Source organism: Eucyclogobius newberryi, unplaced genomic scaffold, assembly GCF_026437365.1.
Source record: "Eucyclogobius newberryi isolate DKJ021-1_F unplaced genomic scaffold, fEucNew1.0.hap1 SCAF_22, whole genome shotgun sequence".
Taxonomy (NCBI): Eukaryota; Metazoa; Chordata; class Actinopteri; order Gobiiformes; family Gobiidae; genus Eucyclogobius; species Eucyclogobius newberryi.
Window position 1 is genome coordinate 12,070,477 of NW_027315857.1, and position 22,864 is coordinate 12,093,340.

At 44.7% G+C, this 22,864-nt stretch overlaps 1 protein-coding gene across 1 annotated transcript; it reads left to right on the forward strand.

The window, feature by feature from the left end:
• Nucleotides 1-8,537: 8,537 nt before the first annotated feature.
• faah2b (fatty acid amide hydrolase 2b) lies at nucleotides 8,538-20,589 on the forward strand. Its single transcript, XM_072458910.1, has 11 exons — nucleotides 8,538-8,789; nucleotides 9,018-9,100; nucleotides 9,175-9,311; nucleotides 9,867-10,076; nucleotides 11,297-11,416; nucleotides 11,497-11,632; nucleotides 15,433-15,550; nucleotides 15,618-15,737; nucleotides 16,882-16,993; nucleotides 17,068-17,250; nucleotides 20,409-20,589. The coding sequence occupies exons 1-11, from the start codon at nucleotides 8,616-8,618 to the stop codon at nucleotides 20,582-20,584; spliced, it is 1,569 nt and encodes a 522-aa protein (XP_072315011.1). The 5' UTR covers nucleotides 8,538-8,615; the 3' UTR covers nucleotides 20,585-20,589.
• The last annotated feature ends 2,275 nt before the right edge of the window (nucleotides 20,590-22,864 follow it).

Here is a 22,864-nt window from a genome sequence, read left to right on the forward strand (position 1 = left end):
AAAAACACACACATTCTAATACTTTCACTGCTGTGACTGTCAGAACCAAATTAAAGAGCGACATGGATTGTGATTTAACATAAATGCAGAATGATGAAGAATGTGGTCAATATGGTTTCCAAATAATCCATGTAATGGATTGAGACACAATACAGAATTGTTAACATTTTAAAAACGAAGGCCATATTTTGTTGTCCAATACTTTAAACAAATAGGCACCATGTTACATCTGGAGGACGTGAAGTTATAGAGCCAGTAGTCAAACACCACTGGTGCCCGTTATATTACCACATTGAAGCTTTCAAAGTGAGAAGGATCAAATGTGTTTTTTGAGAGTAGGTGAGGTGCAGTGTGGCTTTAGTAAAAAGCCACATAAATCCAGTCTGCACTTACGGGGTGTTTGTCTATCTGCTGTGCCGTGATAACGCACCAACACAGCCTCATATCTCCAGTACAATGCACTTTGCACACACAACTGATCCAATCATTAGGACTGTATTCACGGCTGTAATGCTCATGCTCCTCTCTCACGCTCCTGCTCCTCTCTCACGCTCCTGCTCCTCTCTCACGCTCCTGCTCCTCTCTCACGCTCCTGCTCCTCTCTCATGCTCCTCTCTCATGCTCCTGCTCCTCTCTCACGCTCCTGCTCCTCTCTCACGCTCCTGCTCCTCTCTCATGCTCCTCTCTCATGCTCCTGCTCCTCTCTCACGCTCCTGCTCCTCTCTCACGCTCCTGCTCCTCTCTCATGCTCCTCTCTCATGCTCCTGCTCCTCTCTCACGCTCCTGCTCCTCTCTCACGCTCCTGCTCCTCTCTCACGCTCCTGCTCCTCTCTCACGCTCCTGCTCCTCTCTCATGCTCCTCTCTCACGCTCCTGCTCCTCTCTCACGCTCCTGCTCCTCTCTCACGCTCCTGCTCCTCTCTCACGCTCCTGCTCCTCTCTCACGCTCCTGCTCCTCTCTCATGCTCCTCTCTCACGCTCCTGCTCCTCTCTCACGCTCCTGCTCCTCTCTCATGCTCCTCTCTCATGCTCCTGCTCCTCTCTCACGCTCCTGCTCCTCTCTCATGCTCCTCTCTCATGCTCCTGCTCCTCTCTCACGCTCCTGCTCCTCTCTCACGCTCCTGCTCCTCTCTCACGCTCCTCTCTCACGCTCCTGCTCCTCTCTCCTGCTCCTCTCTCACGCTCCTGCTCCTCTCTCATGCTCCTCTCTCCTGCTCCTCTCTCTTGCTCCTGCTCCTCTCTCACGCTCCTCTCACGCTCCTGCTCCTCTCTCCTGCTCCTCTCTCTTGCTCCTGCTCCTCTCTCACGCTCCTCTCTCACGCTCCTGCTCCTCTCTCCTGCTCCTCTCTCACGCTCCTGCTCCTCTCTCACGCTCCTGCTCCTGCTCCTCTCTCATGCTCCTCACATGCACTGCGGCTTGTGAATAATGGATGCCAAACTGAGCTCGAGTTTGGGGCTCGTCGCTGACGGAGACACGCACGAGTCTGTGATCTCACAGTGAAAATGCTGACGCACAGCTGCAGCGGCGTGAGCAGAGGCTCGTGTGACACACTAACCTGCTCCGTGTCCTCCACATGCGCCGGCTGTGATGCCGCAGCGTGTCCGGATCCGCGGGGCTGTGACTGCAGCTTCTCCACCGCCCGCTGCTTCTGTCTGGGCTCGCAGGAGGAAGAGGAGCGCTGACTTTCAGAGCGCTTTATAGACACGACGTTGTGGGGCGTGTGCACACGTGATCACCGCAAAATCCACCTGTGGTGGCGCGCGAGCTGACCCACTTCTCACCCATCAACCACGAGCGAGTCCCCACATGATCTAAGACTGTAGCACCAGACTACAGTTTAAGACATGGATCTATTACACTTCCATGATCTAAGACTGTAGCACCAGACTACAGTTTAAGACATGGATCTATTACACTTCCATGATCTAAGACTGTAGCACCAGACTACAGTTTAAGACATGGATCTATTATACTTCCATGATCTAAGACTGTAGCACCAGACTACAGTTTAAGACATGGATCTATTACACTTCCATGATCTAAGACTGTAGCACCAGACTACAGTTTAAGACATGGATCTATTATACTTCCATGATCTAAGACTGTAGCACCAGACTACAGTTTAAGACATGGATCTATTATACTTCCATGATCTAAGACTGTAGCACCAGACTACAGTTTAAGACATGGATCTATTACACTTCCATGATCTAAGACTGTAGCACCAGACTACAGTTTAAGACATGGATCTATTACACTTCCATGATCTAAGACTGTAGCACCAGACTACAGTTTAAGACATGGATCTATTATACTTCCATGATCTAAGACTGTAGCACCAGACTACAGTTTAAGACATGGATCTATTATACTTCCATGATCTAAGACTGTAGCACCAGACTACAGTTTAAGACATGGATCTATTACACTTCCATGATCTAAGACTGTAGCACCAGACTACAGTTTAAGACATGGATCTATTACACTTCCATGATCTAAGACTGTAGCACCAGACTACAGTTTAAGACATGGATCTATTACACTTCCATGATCTAAGACTGTAGCACCAGACTACAGTTTAAGACATGGATCTATTACACTTCCATGATCTAAGACTGTAGCACCAGACTACAGTTTAAGACATGGATCTATTACACTTCCATGATCTAAGACTGTAGCACCAGACTACAGTTTAAGACATGGATCTATTATACTTCCATGATCTAAGACTGTAGCACCAGACTACAGTTTAAGACATGGATCTATTACACTTCCATGATCTAAGACTGTAGCACCAGACTACAGTTTAAGACATGGATCTATTACACTTCCATGATCTAAGACTGTAGCACCAGACTACAGTTTAAGACATGGATCTATTACACTTCCATGATCTAAGACTGTAGCACCAGACTACAGTTTAAGACATGGATCTATTACACTTCCATGATCTAAGACTGTAGCACCAGACTACAGTTTAAGACATGGATCTATTACACTTCCATGATCTAAGACTGTAGCACCAGACTACAGTTTAAGACATGGATCTATTACACTTCCATGATCTAAGACTGTAGCACCAGACTACAGTTTAAGACATGGATCTATTATACTTCCATGATCTAAGACTGTAGCACCAGACTACAGTTTAAGACATGGATCTATTATACTTCCATGATCTAAGACTGTAGCACCAGACTACAGTTTAAGACATGGATCTATTATACTTCCATGATCTAAGACTGTAGCACCAGACTACAGTTTAAGACATGGATCTATTACACTTCCATGATCTAAGACTGTAGCACCAGACTACAGTTTAAGACATGGATCTATTACACTTCCATGATCTAAGACTGTAGCACCAGACTACAGTTTAAGACATGGATCTATTATACTTCCATGATCTAAGACTGTAGCACCAGACTACAGTTTAAGACATGGATCTATTATACTTCCATGATCTAAGACTGTAGCACCAGACTACAGTTTAAGACATGGATCTATTACACTTCCATGATCTAAGACTGTAGCACCAGACTACAGTTTAAGACATGGATCTATTACACTTCCATGATCTAAGACTGTAGCACCAGACTACAGTTTAAGACATGGATCTATTATACTTCCATGATCTAAGACTGTAGCACCAGACTACAGTTTAAGACATGGATCTATTACACTTCCATGATCTAAGACTGTAGCACCAGACTACAGTTTAAGACATGGATCTATTATACTTCCATGATCTAAGACTGTAGCACCAGACTACAGTTTAAGACATGGATCTATTACACTTCCATGATCTAAGACTGTAGCACCAGACTACAGTTTAAGACATGGATCTATTATACTTCCATGATCTAAGACTGTAGCACCAGACTACAGTTTAAGACATGGATCTATTATACTTCCATGATCTAAGACTGTAGCACCAGACTACAGTTTAAGACATGGATCTATTACACTTCCATGATCTAAGACTGTAGCACCAGACTACAGTTTAAGACATGGATCTATTATACTTCCATGATCTAAGACTGTAGCACCAGACTACAGTTTAAGACATGGATCTATTACACTTCCATGATCTAAGACTGTAGCACCAGACTACAGTTTAAGACATGGATCTATTATACTTCCATGATCTAAGACTGTAGCACCAGACTACAGTTTAAGACATGGATCTATTATACTTCCATGATCTAAGACTGTAGCACCAGACTACAGTTTAAGACATGGATCTATTACACTTCCATGATCTAAGACTGTAGCACCAGACTACAGTTTAAGACATGGATCTATTACACTTCCATGATCTAAGACTGTAGCACCAGACTACAGTTTAAGACATGGATCTATTACACTTCCATGATCTAAGACTGTAGCACCAGACTACAGTTTAAGACATGGATCTATTATACTTCCATGATCTAAGACTGTAGCACCAGACTACAGTTTAAGACATGGATCTATTACACTTCCATGATCTAAGACTGTAGCACCAGACTACAGTTTAAGACATGGATCTATTATACTTCCATGATCTAAGACTGTAGCACCAGACTACAGTTTAAGACATGGATCTATTACACTTCCATGATCTAAGACTGTAGCACCAGACTACAGTTTAAGACATGGATCTATTATACTTCCATGATCTAAGACTGTAGCACCAGACTACAGTTTAAGACATGGATCTATTACACTTCCATGATCTAAGACTGTAGCACCAGACTACAGTTTAAGACATGGATCTATTACACTTCCATGATCTAAGACTCCACATGTCGCAGACATGTGTCAATCCTGTGGCAGAATAAACTCATTTAAGACTTCTTATAACATGGTATGATGGCACTGATTGTTAATACCCTGTTGGGAATAAATCATACCTGTAATGGCCCGTGAATGTGTCCTCTTAACGCTCCATCTCTGAACACACAAGTCCTGCAAACCACTCTTCACAGCTTCTTGTGAGAATTTGTTTGGGTGCAGCTGGAGGACACAGGGAGCCATAAAAAACTGTGTCTTACATCTCACACCTCGCAGAGACATGCTCAGACCCGCAGGATTTATCTATCATTTAACTACATTACAACAAAAGAGTTATCCCTGATTAGAATAAGCTCTATGTATTATTGAACACCTATGATGACTTCTGCTGAAGCTGGATTTGTTTTAGCAAGGCTTCAGTGAGCATGGTTTAAGCATTGTTAAAATAAAAGACTAAATTTGCAATCTTTAGGGGAAAATGTAAGAAAACTGATTTGCCTGTGTCTCTGTGTTCCTGATTATTCATCCCGTCTCAAACCAAGTAGTTTTTTGCCACAAGAAAACTCAGCAAACAGAGTGTAACATTTTTTTTTTCAAACTTATATTACTTGAATGGGCTCTGTATTGCCAGAATAAATATTAAGCATGCCAAAAATACAAAAGAATTTGGCTGAAAAAATGGGCAGAAGTTGATTATGTTACCTCCTCCACCTCATTATCATTATTATTATTATATTATTATGTTGAAGTGGGACAAAAATCTATAGATCAATAGCTAGTTTCTGTAGCCTATAATCAGCCCCCCAAAATGTATAGTGATGAAGAAAGCCCCTGTGGTTTGATTGAGAGTATTGACAAGTGTAATAATGAAAGGGCTTCGACGCAGTAGAGCCACAGCCAACGCCTGAGCTGGATATGATGGATGTGATGTCATCAAAGCATGTAAAGCTTTTGTAAATAAGCCATACTAATGTACAGTGTTATGAATGACACGTGCATGAAGCTGCATCAGTCAGTTAGTCGTTTTGCACTACAGAACTTAAAGGCTAAAGTTATTTAATATGGTCTAGTATGCCACGAGGTGAGAGAAAAAGGCTTGCATGTGAATAAAGAAGCCCAAAAGAAGCCCAAAGAAATATAAAATAGACAAGAAGATTTGGGGCAAAGACAGAAAAAACATGATATGCTTTTGTGACATGGGTTTTTAGTTTGCTCATTAGTGTGTGGCTGTGGGTACAGATGACCCCCGACCCCTCCTGAAACTGGACGGGAAGGGAGAGGGGGTTAGACTGGGGGCCTGCGAGTGTGTAATCGGGTTTTTTTTGGAGCAGACCAGCTGTTTCATGTGTCCCCAGGAGGTACAGGGGGGTGGGGCAGGCACTTGGGACACCTCTTCAATTTCTCATCAGGGATAACAGTGTCCCATGAGGCGCCAGGGGAATAAATATTCATCCAAATGTGTTTCTAAGGTTACCCTGGGAGTAAGCCTGATCTACTGCATATTTTTATAATGTTGCTACTGCATAACAACTACATTTATACTATTTTATCTATGTTTTTGCACTGTTTTGCTTCCAGATAAAAAAAAAAAATTTAATTAACAATGCATTTTGTAAGTAGATTTGCAATATTAATATTTGTTCTAGGTTTGTTTTCAAAGTCTATTCAAATTCCAGTAAAACATTTGACCAATTATGAAGGGGAAACACATTTCTTTTTTCTTTTTTTTTGGACCCGAAGGCTTTATTAGCCAGTACAGCTTGAAATGGGGATGAGAGTGGGGAAGGACAATGCAGCAAACTGTTGAGAGCCGGATTCAAACACACAACACCGCCGGTTACTCACATTGCACGTATGCTATCCAGTCACATTCAAATTGCAAAAAAATTGGAAAGCATTGAATATTTGCTCTGTGGATGTGATGAGACGGAGTACTTATCTGCTCTACTCTCCTGAAGGTGAAAGTCTCCAGAGCCAAGTGAAGGTCTAAAGCCGATCAGCGCCTCTGGGACCTGTAAACTCACTTACCTTTCGCACCAGCCATAAATACATTCAAATGGATTCTTTTTGGAGGGGTGGGGGATTTAGTATGGCGACTAGAAAGACTTGTGTGCAAAGAGTGAGTGGCAGTTTGGAGCTTGAGGTTCACGTTCATGTGGTGGTGGATCCTGTGAGGAGAGAAACAGGAAAGAGGATGGAACTGGATCCCACAGAGCCTGAAGCCATCCTCCGGTGTACGAGTGTGACCCCGCTGTCTGAGCCATGGATCTAAATGTATATACTTCCATGGTCTGAGCCTGCGGCACCGAACGCACACAAAAGGATCTGTAAAACATGATGAACACATGTTAGAGCTTCTGTATCTCAAGATAAAGAGGCAAAGGTCAGAAATATTCATGTGCTGTGTGGAAGTTTAGATGTGGAGTGAGGCAGACGATAACTAAAATCTGAAATGAAAGAACAGAAGCTAGTTTTAGTTTCAGATGTTTTTGACTCAGTTGAAGGAGCCTTTATCCAAGAAATAAAAAAAGAATGAGGCCTAGTTACAATGAGATGGCCTGGTCTCCAGAGCTGTGCATAGTCCTGTGCTCCTTCCTGCTCCTTCCTCTTGTTCTTACATGTCTGGCTCTCTCAGGCGCATCAGTGAGACAGGTGTCAGCTTTCAGGTAAGGAATGATCTGCAGGGCCTCTCTATCGGCTGGGAGCCGCTTTCATTCTCCAACATGCACTTTTCATGTGCATAAGTGACATGGAAACAGAAAGGTCAAAGGTCATTGTGCAGCAGGCCATGTGAATACTGATGAAAGTGAACAAACTCTTCCTGTTTTGTGGTGATGAAGAAGACCAGCTGATCGATAGCATTTTCAGTCTTGACGATGTAGTGCAATCGATCAGGGAGGGGTGGGCCTAAATGTGGCATGAGCTAATTATATGTAGGCTAAATGTGCCTTTCCCCACAATCCCTACTCCAAATAATATAGCCCAAAAATAAGTTGTGGTTGGTGAGTCCAGACTCACTATTGAATCATATTCGATGTGGATAGCCGTATGAATTGTGGTTAATACACCGAGTCATTCAGATGGGTGCATTTTCTTATCTTTGACAGAGCTGCTATAAAAGCCATGTCTGTATCACAGTGCAATTTTGTTCTTGTGATTACAGTGGTCATTTTTTACATATAATATGCCGCCCTCTGCTGGCCTTCCTCTGCTACTGCATCCATACAGTCTGCCTGTGCGAGCCATGGATCTATTATACTGGAAGGAGTCTTCGACTGAACATTGTTCTACATTAGAAAACAAATAACATAACATCACAGCAGTCCAGATATAATATATGAAAATTACTGGCCAGACCGTGTGCAGATGTGGGCACATTACTGTCTCACAAGTCTCTCAAGAGTGTAAGATGCATTATCCAAGTATTCTCACTCAACTCCAGAAACCAAACACAGTAAGTATGTTCTTAAAAATAACACTTGTCATCCACTTTTCAACATACTCGTCCCCAGGATTGCGGGGGGGGGGCCTTGTGAGCAGGAGAGGCTGCTGCGGGTCGAGTTCTGCTGATTCAAAATAACTTTATTGCCTGATATGAGAAACATGCTGTGCAGTCCGTGCCTGCAATGTTTCCATAAATGAAAGTTGTATTTGGGGCTACAAATAAGGTGATGACGTCCTCACTTCCGGTGTGTGTGTGATTGAGCCTGGGAGCTGGGGCCAGTGTGCTGCGCCAGGACCAGGACCAGGACCGTGAGGGCCGTCAGGAGGAGGTCCTTCAGCCAAGTGGACTGAGCTGAACATTGTGTCCATAAAGAGTAAGATCCAGAGGGGGAAACATGGCGCGGAACCTTATGGAGACGATCCACAACGCAGTAATGGCAGCTCTGTTCTGGCTGGTCTGTCTGCTCACACCGAAGAGCCCGGTGTCCGGCAAGAAGCTCCCGCCTGTCCGCCAGCCGCTGCTGCTGGAGCCCGCGACGCAGCTGGCGCGGAAGATCCGACGGAGAGAGGTGAAGCCCCGGCTCACACACACACGCACTGTTTTACATCATTTAAGCTGAGACAAGACAATAAAATGACTTGATTTTTTCTTTAATCGTTGTGCAAATTTTTGCTCAACTATGAGAAAAGTACGAGGGACCTGTGGGGACCTGTGGGGACCTGTGGGGAGCGGTGTGTTGACATTGTGCACAGTTTCTCTGCAGATTAGGTTACTTTGTGCTCTGTGTGTGTTCAAGGTGTGCAGCGTGGAGGTGGTGCAGGCTTACATCGACAGGATCCAGGAGGTCAACCCTCTGATCAACGCCATGATACAAGACAGGTCAGAAAAGTGATCTTAGTTTATGCATTTCACTGAAGTCTGTGCAAAGTATTTATTTTGTCTGTTTTGCCCAGGTTCTCCTTGGCGCTCCAGGAGGCAGCACAGGTGGACAAACTGATAGAGGAGGAGACTGGAGGAGAAGGCGTGCTGGAGGACCGACTGCCCCTGCTGGGAGTGCCACTCTCTGTCAAAGAGTCCTTTGCTCTGCACGGTTAACAAAGACCTTTGACCAAAACGCATACCATAGATAAAGAAGGTTAAATGGACCAGTTTGCTATGGATCCTAGCTGGGAAATTGATGAATTACAAATCTATTTATTTAAAGAAATTTAGCTTTTTTGATACCTATGTAGCAAGTAAAACCAATAGCCATAAAACAACTGATCAATGTCATAATTAGATCATTATTATCTGGTCTCCACCTATGTGTGCTGAGAAAAGACAGAGCAGTAACTACACCCACATGATTCGAGAAACGTTTGATGTAAAAATATATTTTCTGACTGTATAAGTGACATTATTATTAGTATAATTGCAATAGTGTGGTAAAGTGGTAGTAGAGTCATCAAGTTGTATATTATTTTAAGTTGCAATAACTTATTAGTTGATAGTTTGCACTCAAATGCCTCATAAATAACGTGACAAAAGATTATGAAACCCTTTTAATCCTCTTTCAGACCTCTACCCCCCTGGTTTGTTCTTTTGTTCATAAACTGCTGTTTTCAAGTATGTTGTAATCCTCTGAACTCTTTTCTCTATCCCGTAGGCATGGCCCAAACCGCAGGGGCAGTGTCTAAAAAAGGCAAACTGGCCACAGTGGATGCTCCAGTAGTGGCTCTGTTGAAAAGAGCAGGGGCTATTCCACTGGGGGTCACCAACGTCCCAGAGCAGTGCATGTGGATAGAGTCCCACAACCACCTGTACGGCATGACCAGAAACCCTTACAATCTGGACAGGATATCAGGGGGCAGCTCAGGTTTGTCCTAAAATGTACGCCGTGTTTTCCAGTCGGAGAGTTCCAGCCTGCTACAAATAGTACACACCACAATTCACAACATACATCTCTCATAAATGTACAGAGTTTATTTTTCAAACCCTGCAATACTCAAAGTCAAACTTCTGAATTGCAGCTCTAAACATTCGACAGTAAAATCTAGTTATTCATTTATATTGAATCAGTCGGTGGTTTTCAATGGTTGTGGCTGCATAGTTGAGTCTTATTCTTAAGACTGTTAATGCTGAAAGTCTTTTTTGAGTGGGACAAGCTCTTTTCCCCCCCTCTCTCTCACATGTTTGTACATCTAAATTCAGTTGCTCGTTCTGCTCGTTTCTCTGTGAATATGTGACTGATTATAATAAAGCTTAAAATGCAGAGAACAGGTCTCCTCTCCCCACCGTCTCCTCTCTCCACAATCTGTGTGTGTGTGAGCTGGTTTATCTGCTTCCTGCACATCTGACCTCCGGGGGCAAAATACGGCCCTGTAAGTGTTTTAGATGTTTGTGTTTCACAGTGCTCTTTCATTTCACAACTCTTGTCTTTGGGAAAACAGAATTGAAAATAAAGAGACTGGTCATACCCGTGAAGGCTGTGATAAAGATTTGAAAAGCACTGATGTTAAACCAAACTGGAAGGGCTGCTTAGAAGAAGTGTTTTATGTGTAATTGTAATTTGGTTTGATTTAGCCAATCAGAGCCAATTGAAGCACAAACTTCTGCTCAGCTGATGCATCAAGAACCAGCTGAAACAGATAAAGGTGGATTAAATAAAGAAACAACGCTCCGAGGCTGCAGCTCAATGATTATTTATTAATTAATGATATTTATTTTTTTAATTTTGGGAACACAACAGGAAATCAAACAATCTTATTGCTCACTTCTTGCCTGTTTGTGAGGCCATGATGAACATCTCCCACAGAAAGTGCTTTGGATCCCACAGTTCTCAGTCATTGGATCAAACACTATCACCATATGTGGACGGGGCACCATCCCACTCCAGCGGCCAAGTCCAGCCTCTTTACGCCAGCGTTAAGGTTGGCAAGGTAGCAAAATACTGCCCTGGCCCTGTCCCCTGGAAAAGGCTCCCATTAACTCTACACCCAGGGGCAGAATACAGCCCTCAGTGTTTTTAGTGTTATTTCAGTTCACTGTTTATTACCTGGTCTTTGTTTTGAAGTTATATGTGCTTGTTGCTTTCAGGGGGCGAGGGAAGTATTCTGGGAGGTGCCTGTTCAGTCATTGGAGTCGGTTCAGACATCGGTGGCAGTATTCGCCTTCCTTCTTTCTTCTGTGGCATTTTTGGTCATAAACCCACTCCAGGTTGGACTGTGTTATGCACTGAACACATGTGTGCCTGGTGTCATTAGAGTGTTGTCACTATCAACCTGCTTTCCTTCCAGGGATTGTATCAAATGAAAACCAACTGCCTCCTATCTCTGGCCCTCAGGAAGAACTTTTAGGCAGCGGGCCCATGTGCCGCTATGCAGTGGACCTGCTGCCCATGCTCAAGATCATGGCTGGGGCCAATGTTGACAAGTGAGGGCCCAAATGTGTCACTTGTGTGAAGTGATAAAAGGAATTTAGGCAAAATCAATGTTTTGATAAAATGACATCTGGTGACACAAATGCAAACACTGCTAAAGTAGATAAATTGAATAAATGGAGTTATTGAAATAGGATGTATGTATTAGGGTGTAAACCTTTATGCATGTAGTCCAGGGGTTCTCAAACATGTAACTGACCCGAGACCCTGATTTTGCTGGTGATAATTTTCAACTGGAAAAAAATTCAAAGTCTGCTTTAATATTATTTCTTTGAATTGTTTATTATATTATTGGTTCTAATTTCACCAAATTATACTAGTTTCTATTTAAAATTTGAAGAGTTGGAGTGAGTTAGTTTGATTTGATAGTTGAATAATAAATACACTATTTACTAGTAGTTTTCTCCTTGAACCGACACCTTAACGTGGTGGAGGGGTTTGAGTGCCCAAATGATCCCGGGAGCTATGTTGTCGGGGGCTTCAAGCCCCTGATAGGGTCTCCCAAGGCAAACAGACAAAGATCGGTTCAGTAGCCCTTTATGATGACAAATAGAACAAGGCTGTTTACGTCGCCCGGATCTGCCGTTGCCGGATCACCGGGGCCCCATCCTGGAGCCAGGCCTGGGATGGGTGCTCGATGGCGAGCGCTTGGTGGCCGGGTCTTACCCCACGGGGCCTGGCCGGGCACAGCCCGAAAGAGTGACGTGGGGCCGCCCTCCCGTGGGCCCACCACCCGCAGGAGGATCCATAAGGGGCCGGTGCAGAGAGATCTGGGCGGCAGTCGACGGCAGGGGCCTCGGCGACCAGATCTCCAGACTCTGGGGACATGGAATGTCACCTCGCTGGGGGGGAAAGAGCCTGAGCTTGTGCGGGAGGTTGAGCGATACCGACTAGATATAGTCGGCCTCACCTCCACGCACAGTTTGGGCTCTGGAACCCATCTCCTCGAGAGGGGCTGGACGCTCCACTTCTCTGGTGTTGACCGCGGGGAGAGGCGGCGGACTGGTGTGGGCTTGCTTATAGCCCCTCAGCTCAGCCGCCACGTGTTGGAGTTTACCCCAGTGAACGAGAGGGTCGCGTCCCTCCGCCTTCGGGTGGGGGACAGGTCTCTCACTGTTGTGGCGGCCTACGGGCCGAACAGCAGTGCAGAGTACCTGGCCTTCTTGGAGTCCTTGGGAGGGGTACTGGACAGTGCACCGACCGGGGACTCCGTTGTTCTACTGGGGGACTTCAACGCCCACGTGGGCAATGACAGTGACACCTGGAGAGGGGTGATCGGGAAGAACGGCTTCCCCGATCTGAACCCGAGCGGTATTCAGTTATTGGACTTCTGTGCTAGCCACGGATTGTCCATAATGAACACCATGTTCAAGCACAAGGGTGTCCATCAGTGCACATGGCACCAGGACACCCTAGGCCGGAGGTCAATGATCGACTTTGTTGTCGTGTCATCTGACCTCCGGCCACGTGTCTTGGACACTCGGGTGAAGAGAGGGGCAGAGTTGTCAACCGATCACCACCTGGTGGTGAGTTGGATCCGCTGGCGGAGGAGGAAGCCGGACAGACTTGGCAGACCCAAGCGCATTGTGAGGGTCTGTTGGGAACGTCTAGTGGAGCCCTCTGTCAGTAGGGTATTCAACTCGCACCTCCGGGAGAGCTTCTCCCATGTCCCGGGGGAGGTTGGGGACATTGAGTCCGAGTGGACCATGTTCTCCACCTCCATTGTTGATGCGGCTGCTCGGAGTTGTGGTCGCAAGGTCTCCGGTGCCTGTCGTGGCGGCAACCCCCGAACCCGGTGGTGGACACCGGAAGTAAGGGATGCCGTCAGACTGAAGAAGGAGGCCTATCAGGCCACTCTGGCTTGTGGGTCTCCTGAGGTCATCGACAGGTATCGGCAGGCCAAGCGAGCCGCGGCTCGTGCTGTCGCAGAGGCAAAAACCCGGGCCTGGGAGGAGTTCGGGGAGGCCATGGAGGAGGACTATCGGTCGGCCCCAAAGAAATTCTGGCAAACCGTCCGGCGCCTCAGGAGGGGGAAGCAGTGCCTCACCAACACCGTTTACGGTGCGGGTGGAGGCCTGCTGACCTCGACTGGGGATGTCGTCGGACGGTGGAAAGAATACTTTGAGGACCTCCTTAATCCCTCAGTCACGTCTTCCGACGAGGAAGTAGAGACCTGGGACTCGGAGGCTGGCTCATCCATCACCCAAGTTGAAGTCACTGAGGTTGTTCGCATACTCCTCGGTGGCAGGGCTCCGGGGGTGGATGAGATCCGCCCTGAGTACCTAAAGTCTCTGGATGTTGTAGGACTGTCTTGGCTGACACGTCTCTGCAACATCGCGTGGCGGTCGGGGATCGTGCCTCTGGACTGGCAGACCGGGGTGGTGGTCCCTCTGTTCAAGAAGGGGGACCGGAGGGTGTGTTCCAACTACAGAGGGATCACACTCCTCAGCCTCCCGGGTAAGGTCTATTCCAAGGTACTGGAGAGGAGAATCCGACCGATAGTCTAACCTGGGATTCAGGAGGAGCAGAGTGGTTTTCGTCCCGGTCGTGGAACACTGGACCAGCTCTATACCCTCCATCGGGTGCTCGAGGGTTCATGGGAGTTTGCCCAACCAGTCCACATGTGCTTTGTGGATCTGGAGAAGGCTTTGGACCGTGTCCTTTGGGGGGTGCTCCGGGAGTACGGGGTCCGGGGCCCTTTGCTCAGGGTTGTCCGGTCCCTGTATGACCGGAGCAGGAGCTGTGTTCGCATTGCCGGCAGTAAGTCAGACCTGTTCCCAGTGCATGTTGGACTTCGCCAGGGCTGCCCTTTGTCACCGGTTCTGTTCTGACAGAATTTCTAGGCGCAGTCAGGGGTCGGAGTGTGTCCGATTTGGGGACCACAGGATTCCATCTCTGCTGTTTGCAGACGATGTTGTCCTGATGGCTCCATCAAACCCGGACCTGCAACATGCACTGGGACGGTTTGCAGCCGAGTGTGAAGCGGCTGGGATGAGAATCAGCACCTCCAAATCCGAGGCCATGGTTCTCGACCGGAAAAAGGTGGCTTGCCCTCTTCAGGTGGGTGGGGAGTCCTTGCCCCAAGTGGAGGAGTTCAAGTATCTCGGGGTCTTGTTCACGAGTGAGGGAAGGATGGAGCGTGAGATCGACAGGCGGATCGGTGCAGCGGCTGCAGTGATGCAGTCGCTGCATCGGACAGTTGTGGTAAAGAGGGAGGTGAGCCGAAAGGCAAAGCTCTCAATTTACCGGTCGGTCTACGTTCCTGCCCTCACCTATGGTCATGAGCTTTGGGTAGTGACCGAAAGAAGAACGCGGATATAAGCGGTCGAATTGAGTTTCCCCCGCCAGGTGGCTGGGCGCTCCCTTAGAGATAAGGTGAGGAGCTCGGCCACACGGGGGGAGCTCAGAGTAGAGCCGCTGCTCCTCCACGTCGAGGGGAGCCAGCTGAGATGGCTCGGGCATCTGTTCCGGATGCCTCCTGGGCGCCTCCCTCGGGAGGTGTTTCAGGCATGTCCCACCGGGAAGAGGCTCCGGGGAAGACCCAGGACACGCTGGAGATACTATGTCTCTCGGCTGGCCTGGGAACGCCTCGGGATCCCCCCGGAGGAGTTGGTGGAAGTGTCTGGGGAGTAGGAAGTCTGGGAGTCCCTGCTCAGACTGCTGCCCCCGCGACCCGGCCCTGGATAAAGCGGAAAAAGATGGATGGATGGATATTTGTGAATTCCTGCGATCTTGTAGTCTTTAGTCAATTACAGCCATAGTAGTAATTAGATTATGTGTGGTTTGGCTCCAGGTTGTCTCTGAACAAAAAGGTTGAAATGAAGAAGCTGCGTTTCTTCACCCTCCCAGACTGTGGAGAGGTGCCCTTAACACATCCAGTCAGCGAGGATCTACAACGTGCTCAGAAGAAGGTTTGTGGAACAACATGAAAATAATGTTAGCTTTTGGGTTTTAGTTGATAAAAATGTGTTTTTGGAGGTGGTAGAGCGACTCGAGGCTGACCTTGGGGTGAAGGTTGAAGAGGTGCATTTTCCTGAATTTAAGCACACTATGGACATGTGGTTTGCCTGCATGAGCCTCCCTACCCACGAAGGCAAGGTGAGGACATGTTTACTTATACTGAGCACAAAGCAGTTGTTTGTTTCAAGAGAGTTCATGTGCTCTGTTTTCATTGTACAATTCCATACAATAAGATGGGCACCCAGACTAGGATAGGCTATCTATGCTATCAGGCTGAACTCAAATCTGAGATTTGGAGAGGTCATGGATGATCTGTCCTCATCAGTATCACAGGGACTGTGGACTCTGGTGAACTTGTCCATCACCCAAGCTGAAGTCACTGAGGTGGTTGGAAAGCTCCTTGGTGGTAAGGGGGTGAAGGTCTGTCCTGAGAATCTAAAATTTTTGGATGTTGTTGACACATCTTTGCAACATTGCATGGTCTTTGGGGACAGTTCCTATGTATTGGCAGACCAGAGGGGACAATGTGGCTTTTGTCGTAGGAGCACTGGAGCAGCTGCATACCCTTGAGAGTTCATGAGAGTTCACCAGAGAATACAGAGGACACGCTGGTGGAACTATGTCTCACAGCTAGTCTCGAAATGCCTTGATCCACTCGCCAAGTTGGAGGTAATATGTGTGGAGAAGGATCTAAGTTTAAGGTACATTTCGATGTCTCTGTGGAAATTTGTCTGCATTTGACCCATACTTCAATGTTGCTGTGCATCTCCTCGTGAGCAGTGGTCGCTGACTTGGTCAGGACTACTGTAGCTACAGGATTTTTACCTATTGTGCATGTCTTGGGTTTATGGGGGGGAAACCGGAGGGCCCGGAGAAACCCACTCTGCCACCATCTACTTTAAGCATTGCTGCTTTATCCAAAGTGGAGGGAAATGGATGGATGAACTTGGATCTAAATTAAAGTCTCATTTATGCTCAATTTTTTAAATACAAACAGCTCTGTGCGTTCAAAGTGTAGTCACCGTAGTTTCATTTATACCTCCAACCGTTTCTAATGGTAAGAACTAGAAAACAAACATGGCAGTGCCCGCGGCAGTTTTTAGATTGCATTTATTGGAAAAGAGCCAAGAAAATGCAGTCAGAAAATATTGTATTGGTTTTGCAGCTTGTTCTAGTAACCTTTTAAAAAGTTGAGCTTCCACTGTTGTGCTGTGTTCACTACTGCCCCCAGCGGTCAGCACATGAACAGCTCCACAATAATATGATTTGTCCAACAAAACAGGCACCCCCAAGTTTGGCAGAGTTGCTTGGTGAACCAGGATCACCAGTGTGGCCACTCTGGGAGCTTCTCAAAGCAGCAGTGGGAAAATCTGACCACACAATGCCTGCAATCTGTAAGACCATTTTCAGATTCATGCTCTGAATGTGCGGTGAAGCATTGCAGTTAGTAACATGTCCCTGTCCTCAGTGTTTGCACTGAAATCCAAAGCGACCACCCCTCAATTCTCTGCCCTGAAGATAAGAGAGAAACTACAGCAGGACTTTGCGGAGCTTCTAGGCACCGATGGAGTCTTATTGCATCCATCATTCGCCAGAGTGGCCCCCAAACACCACCATCCCCTCTTCACATTCGGTGACATCATCTACACTGGTAAGTTATTTTTGAGTTAGTTAGCTATTTTTTTTTACTTAACATGCATATTACAGGTTATATCACCCATTTCACTGAAATATAGAGAACGTAATTACATTTTAAAATGCATTTTACTAACAATTTTTCATTAGTTTGAAAGTTTTTATAGTTTTTCTCCATATTTGTCACATACTTTGTAATTCCATAACGTTGACCTATAAACCATGCTGTAAACAAGAGCCACAGCTCATCTAATGTACACAATAATTTAGATATGACAAAGGAAAATACAATACAGGGCCTTATTTTGTTAAAATAATATTTATTTCCTTTGTACATAAACTGCAACTCTACATCCTGTCATTTTCAACTCTTATTTCAACTTTTCTTCACAACCCCTTGAAAACTAAGATAAATCACCCATCGGGACAACTGCTGTTGAGATCACAATAGGGCGTTACAATAATACATGTAAATTGATAGTAGAAAAAGCTTCAGTTGTAGTCATCTGGACTCAGTTTGAAAAAATAGACGTTTCGACTCTCATCCAAGAGTCATTGTCAATAAAAGAATTTAGATCGAGAACTCCGATATTAATACTGTTCTGTGGTCAGACCCGCCCATTGGGAGGAGCCTTCCTGAAGTAGAAAGAGTTGTTTGTTTCAACAGAAACTTCCCCCTTGTATCTACCGAGCTAGCCTATTCAGAATCTTAATGGGCTATTAGAATCCTCTTTGTGAGACCCTGGCTCAACCACCCTGAGTACCTGATTAGCATATAAATGTCCTGGTCCTCTACCTTTCCAGGGGTTCAGTAACCCATTATAAATAACAGGAAGATTAAACCTTAGCCCTCCATTTCTGTTTAAAGAAGGTCTTTCTTTTTTTAACAAAAATAGCTTCCTTGACTCCTCTTTCAAACCATCTTTTCTCCCTGCTTAAAACCTTCACCTCACCGTCTTCAAACGAGTGATTAGAGGCTTCAAGATGGAGATGCACGGCACTCTGAGGTCCTGAACTTGTATTTCTTCTGTGCTGATAAAGCCTCTTGTGTAGAGGCTGTTTTGTCTCACCTATGTACCGTTCTTTACAGCTTTCTTCACTGCATTGGATCGAATAAACTACATTGCTCTGTTTTTGAGTCGGCAACTTGTCCTTTGGGTGAACCAGTTTTTGTCTTAAAGTGTTTCCTGGTTTAAAATAAACAGGGACTTCGTGTTGTCTAAAAATTCTCTGCAGTTTTTCCGACAGGCCAGACACATAAGGGATATAAACACCCTTCCTTCTCTGTTCAGTTTCCCTTTTGTCCTGCTTTTTGGTTCTCTTCACTCTGTTGAGAGCCCAAGCGGGGTAACCACAGGCTGAGAGGGCATTTCGGACATGTTTTTCCTCTTTCTTCTTGCCCTCTGAGCTGGTGGGCACACCTTGAGCTCTGTGTTGTAAGGTTCTGATCACACCCAGCTTGTGCTGTAGTGGGTGGTTGGAACCAAAGAGCAGATACTGGTCCCTGTGTGTAGGTTTCCTATATACCTCTATTTGGAGTTTCCCGTCCTCTCCTCTGATCGTGGAACAATCAAGAAAGGCCAAGCGATTCTCCTTAGCGTCTTCTCTTGTAAACCTGATATGTGGGTCCACAGCATTGATGTGATCAGAGAAGGTTTCCAGCTCTTGTTTCTTAATTGTTACAAAAGTATCATCGACATAGCGGAGCCATAGTTTTGGGGCTATGCCTGAGAATGAGGACAGTGCCTTCTTCTCAAAGTGCTCCATGTACAGGTTGGCCACTATGGGAGAGACGGGCGAGCCCATGGCACAGCCATGAATCTGTCTGTAAAATTGTCCCCGGAATCCGGGGACAATTATAGGTTTACAAGAGAAGACGCAAAGGAGAATCGCTTGGCCTTTCTTGATTGTTCCACGATCAGAGGAGAGGACGGGAAACTCCAAATAGAGGTATATAGGAAACCTACACACAGGGACCAGTATCTGCTCTTTGGTTCCAACCACCCACTACAGCACAAGCTGGGTGTGATCAGAACCTTACAACACAGAGCTCAAGGTGTGCCCACCAGCTCAGAGGGCAAGAAGAAAGAGGAAAAACATGTCCGAAATGCCCTCTCAGCCTGTGGTTACCCCGCTTGGGCTCTCAACAGAGTGAAGAGAACCAAAAAGCAGGACAAAAGGGAAACTGAACAGAGAAGGAAGGGTGTTTATATCCCTTATGTGTCTGGCCTGTCGGAAAAACTGCAGAGAATTTTTAGACAATACGAAGTCCCTGTTTATTTTAAACCAGGAAACACTTTAAGACAAAAACTGGTTCACCCAAAGGACAAGTTGCCGACTCAAAAACAGAGCAATGTAGTTTATTCGATCCAATGCAGTGAAGAAAGCTGTAAAGAACGGTACATAGGTGAGACAAAACAGCCTCTACACAAGAGGCTCTATCAGCACAGAAGAAATACAAGTTCAGGACCTCAGAGTGCCGTGCATCTCCATCTTGAAGCCTCTAATCACTCGTTTGAAGACGGTGAGGTGAAGGTTTTAAGCAGGGAGAAAAGATGGTTTGAAAGAGGAGTCAAGGAAGCTATTTTTGTTAAAAAAAAGAAAGACCTTCTTTAAACAGAAATGGAGGGCTAAGGTTTAATCTTCCTGTTATTTATAATGGGTTACTGAACCCCTGGAAAGGTAGAGGACCAGGACATTTATATGCTAATCAGGTACTCAGGGTGGTTGAGCCAGGGTCTCACAAAGGCAGAGGATTCTAATAGCCCATTAAGATTCTGAATAGGCTAGCTCGGTAGATACAAGGGGGGAGTTTCTGTTGAAACAAACAAATCTTTCTACTTCAGGAAGGCTCCGCCCAATGGGTGGGTCTTACCACAGAACAGTATTAATATCGGAGTTCTCGATCTAAATTCTTTTATTGACAATGACTCTTGGATGAGAGTTGAAACGTCTATTTTTTTCAAACTGAGTCCAGATGACTACAACTGAAGCTTTTTCTACTATGGAACACGCCTGGACGAATGAGGGATTACACCGACATGTAAATTGAATACATATTTACCACAGACTATCCCATTAAAAAAAGTAATGATTAGAAAAATATGTAAATCTCTCATTTGCACTTTTTGCAAAACCAGAGTTCCATCCAATCATCCTATGTTTGTTTTAAAGCCATCTACAACGTCCTGGGTTTGCCAGTCACGCAGTGCCCTCTGGGGCTGAATGAGCAGGGTCTGCCCCTGGGAGTGCAGGTGGTGGCAGGGAAGCTCCAGGACCACCTGACCATCGAGACGGCTGTGTATTTGGAGAAGGCTTTTGGAGGCTGGAGGGACCCTGGGGCCAACTAGACTCTGTAAAAGAACTGTTGACAAAGCCTTTATGTTAAACCCTCTGTCTGTGTTTTAAAATGCATTAACATTTACTTTTTGTGTTTTTAGATATTAAAGGAACTATAATTAGCTTGCACTTGTTTTAATAAAGTTACTACAATCACCACTGAACCTCCGAGTTCTTTTCCTTCTCAGTGTATATATATATATATATATATATATATATATATATGTATATGTATATGTGTGTATATATATATATATATATATATATGTGTATATGTGTATATATATATATATATATATATATATATATGTGTATATATATGTATGTATATATATGTATATATGTATATATATATATATATATATATATATATATATATATATATATGTATATATGTATATATATATATATATATATATGTATATATATATACATATATATATATATGTATATATATATATATATATATATATGTATATATATGTATATATATATATATATGTATATATATGTATATATATATATATATATACATATATATATACACATATATGTGTATGTATATATATGTATATGCATTTCACTCATTTGAAAGCCTTATGCTGTCGATCACATGTCCAAATATGAAAAACCAAAAAGGAGTTTTGTTCATAGTTATCTACCGACCTCCTGGTCCCTATTCAGAGTTTTTAACAGAGTTTTCTGACTTTATATCAAACTTAGTGTTAGCCTGGGATAAAATAGTTATAGTTGGAGACTTTAATATCCACGTGAACATGAGTGATGACGCTCTCAGTAATGCCTTCAGCGCCTTGTTAGACAGCATTGGTTTCACTCAGAATGTAAATAAACCGACTCACACTCACAAGAACACTCTGGATCTTGTCCTAACGTATGGAACAGAGATTAGTGACCTCAGTGTCCTCCCTCAAAACCCTATATTGTCAGATCATTTCCTAATTACCTTTCAGTTTATTCTTAAAGATCATCCAGTCCCACAAAATAAAGTAATAATGAAAAGGACAATATCTGAAAAATCTATCTCAAAATTCAAAGAAATAATAGAGCCAATATTCAGTGACATGTCATGTGATCCTGCTGAGAACAGTTTTAGTCCCAGTTTAAGTGATCAATGTGTCGACTTGACCATGAATTATCTGAAGTCTGCTCTTGACGTTGTCGCGCCGTTAAAACAGAAGGTCATTAGGCCAAAGCGCGCCTCCCCATGGTACAACCAAGAACTGCGTTCACATAAACAAAGAGTTAGAAAGTTAGAGGGATTATTTCGTCGCTCTCACACCGAAGAATCCCTAAAAGCATGGAAAAGTTGCCTGCTGTCCTATAAGCAGACTCTGCGTAAAGCCCAAACCAGATATTATTCAAATCTAATAGAAGTCAACAAAAGTAACACTAAATTCCTTTTCAGCACTGTAGCTAGGCTAACAAACTGTCACAGTGCAGTAGAGCCCTCAATCCCAGCTACACTCAGCTCTGATGATTTCCTCCTATTTTTTAATAATAAAATAAAAACAATCAGAGATAAATTAGATGAAATTACCCCCGCTATTAGCCCTGAACTAGCCCAAGCTGTAAATCTAACGTCCCATATAAATCCACCTGTAAACCTAGAAAGGTTCACAGCTGTTGATCAAGCAGAGATAACTTCAGCCATTATGTCCTCTAAAAGCTCAACTTGTGTCCTAGACCCCATTCCAAGCAGACTCCTCAAAGACATTCTTCCCCTAATTATAGACCCTATTCTTAATATAATAAATACTTCACTCGAAAGTGGCTATGTTCCACAGTCCTTCAAACATGCAGTCATTAAACCTCTTCTGAAAAAGCCTAATCTAGATCCCGACCTATTGGTAAACTACAGACCTATTTCAAATCTTCCCTTCGTCTCTAAAATCCTTGAAAAAGTTGTAGTAAAACAGCTTTGTCGCCACCTGCAGGACAATAACTTATTTGAAGTTTTCCAGTCAGGGTTCAGAGCCCACCACAGCACTGAAACTGCACTAGTTAAAGTCACAAATGATTTGTTATTAGCCGCTGACGATGGACTGGTCTCAATCCTGGTCCTGTTGGACCTGAGCGCAGCGTTTGACACCATCGACCACAACATTCTACTGCAGAGGTTAGAATGTGATGTAGGTGTTGGAGGAACAGCCCTCAGCTGGTTTAAATCCTATCTATCTGATAGGTTCCAATTTGTTAATGTAAACCAGAGCTCCTCACCAAGCTCTAAAGTAATTTACGGTGTGCCACAGGGTTCGGTACTCGGTCCAATT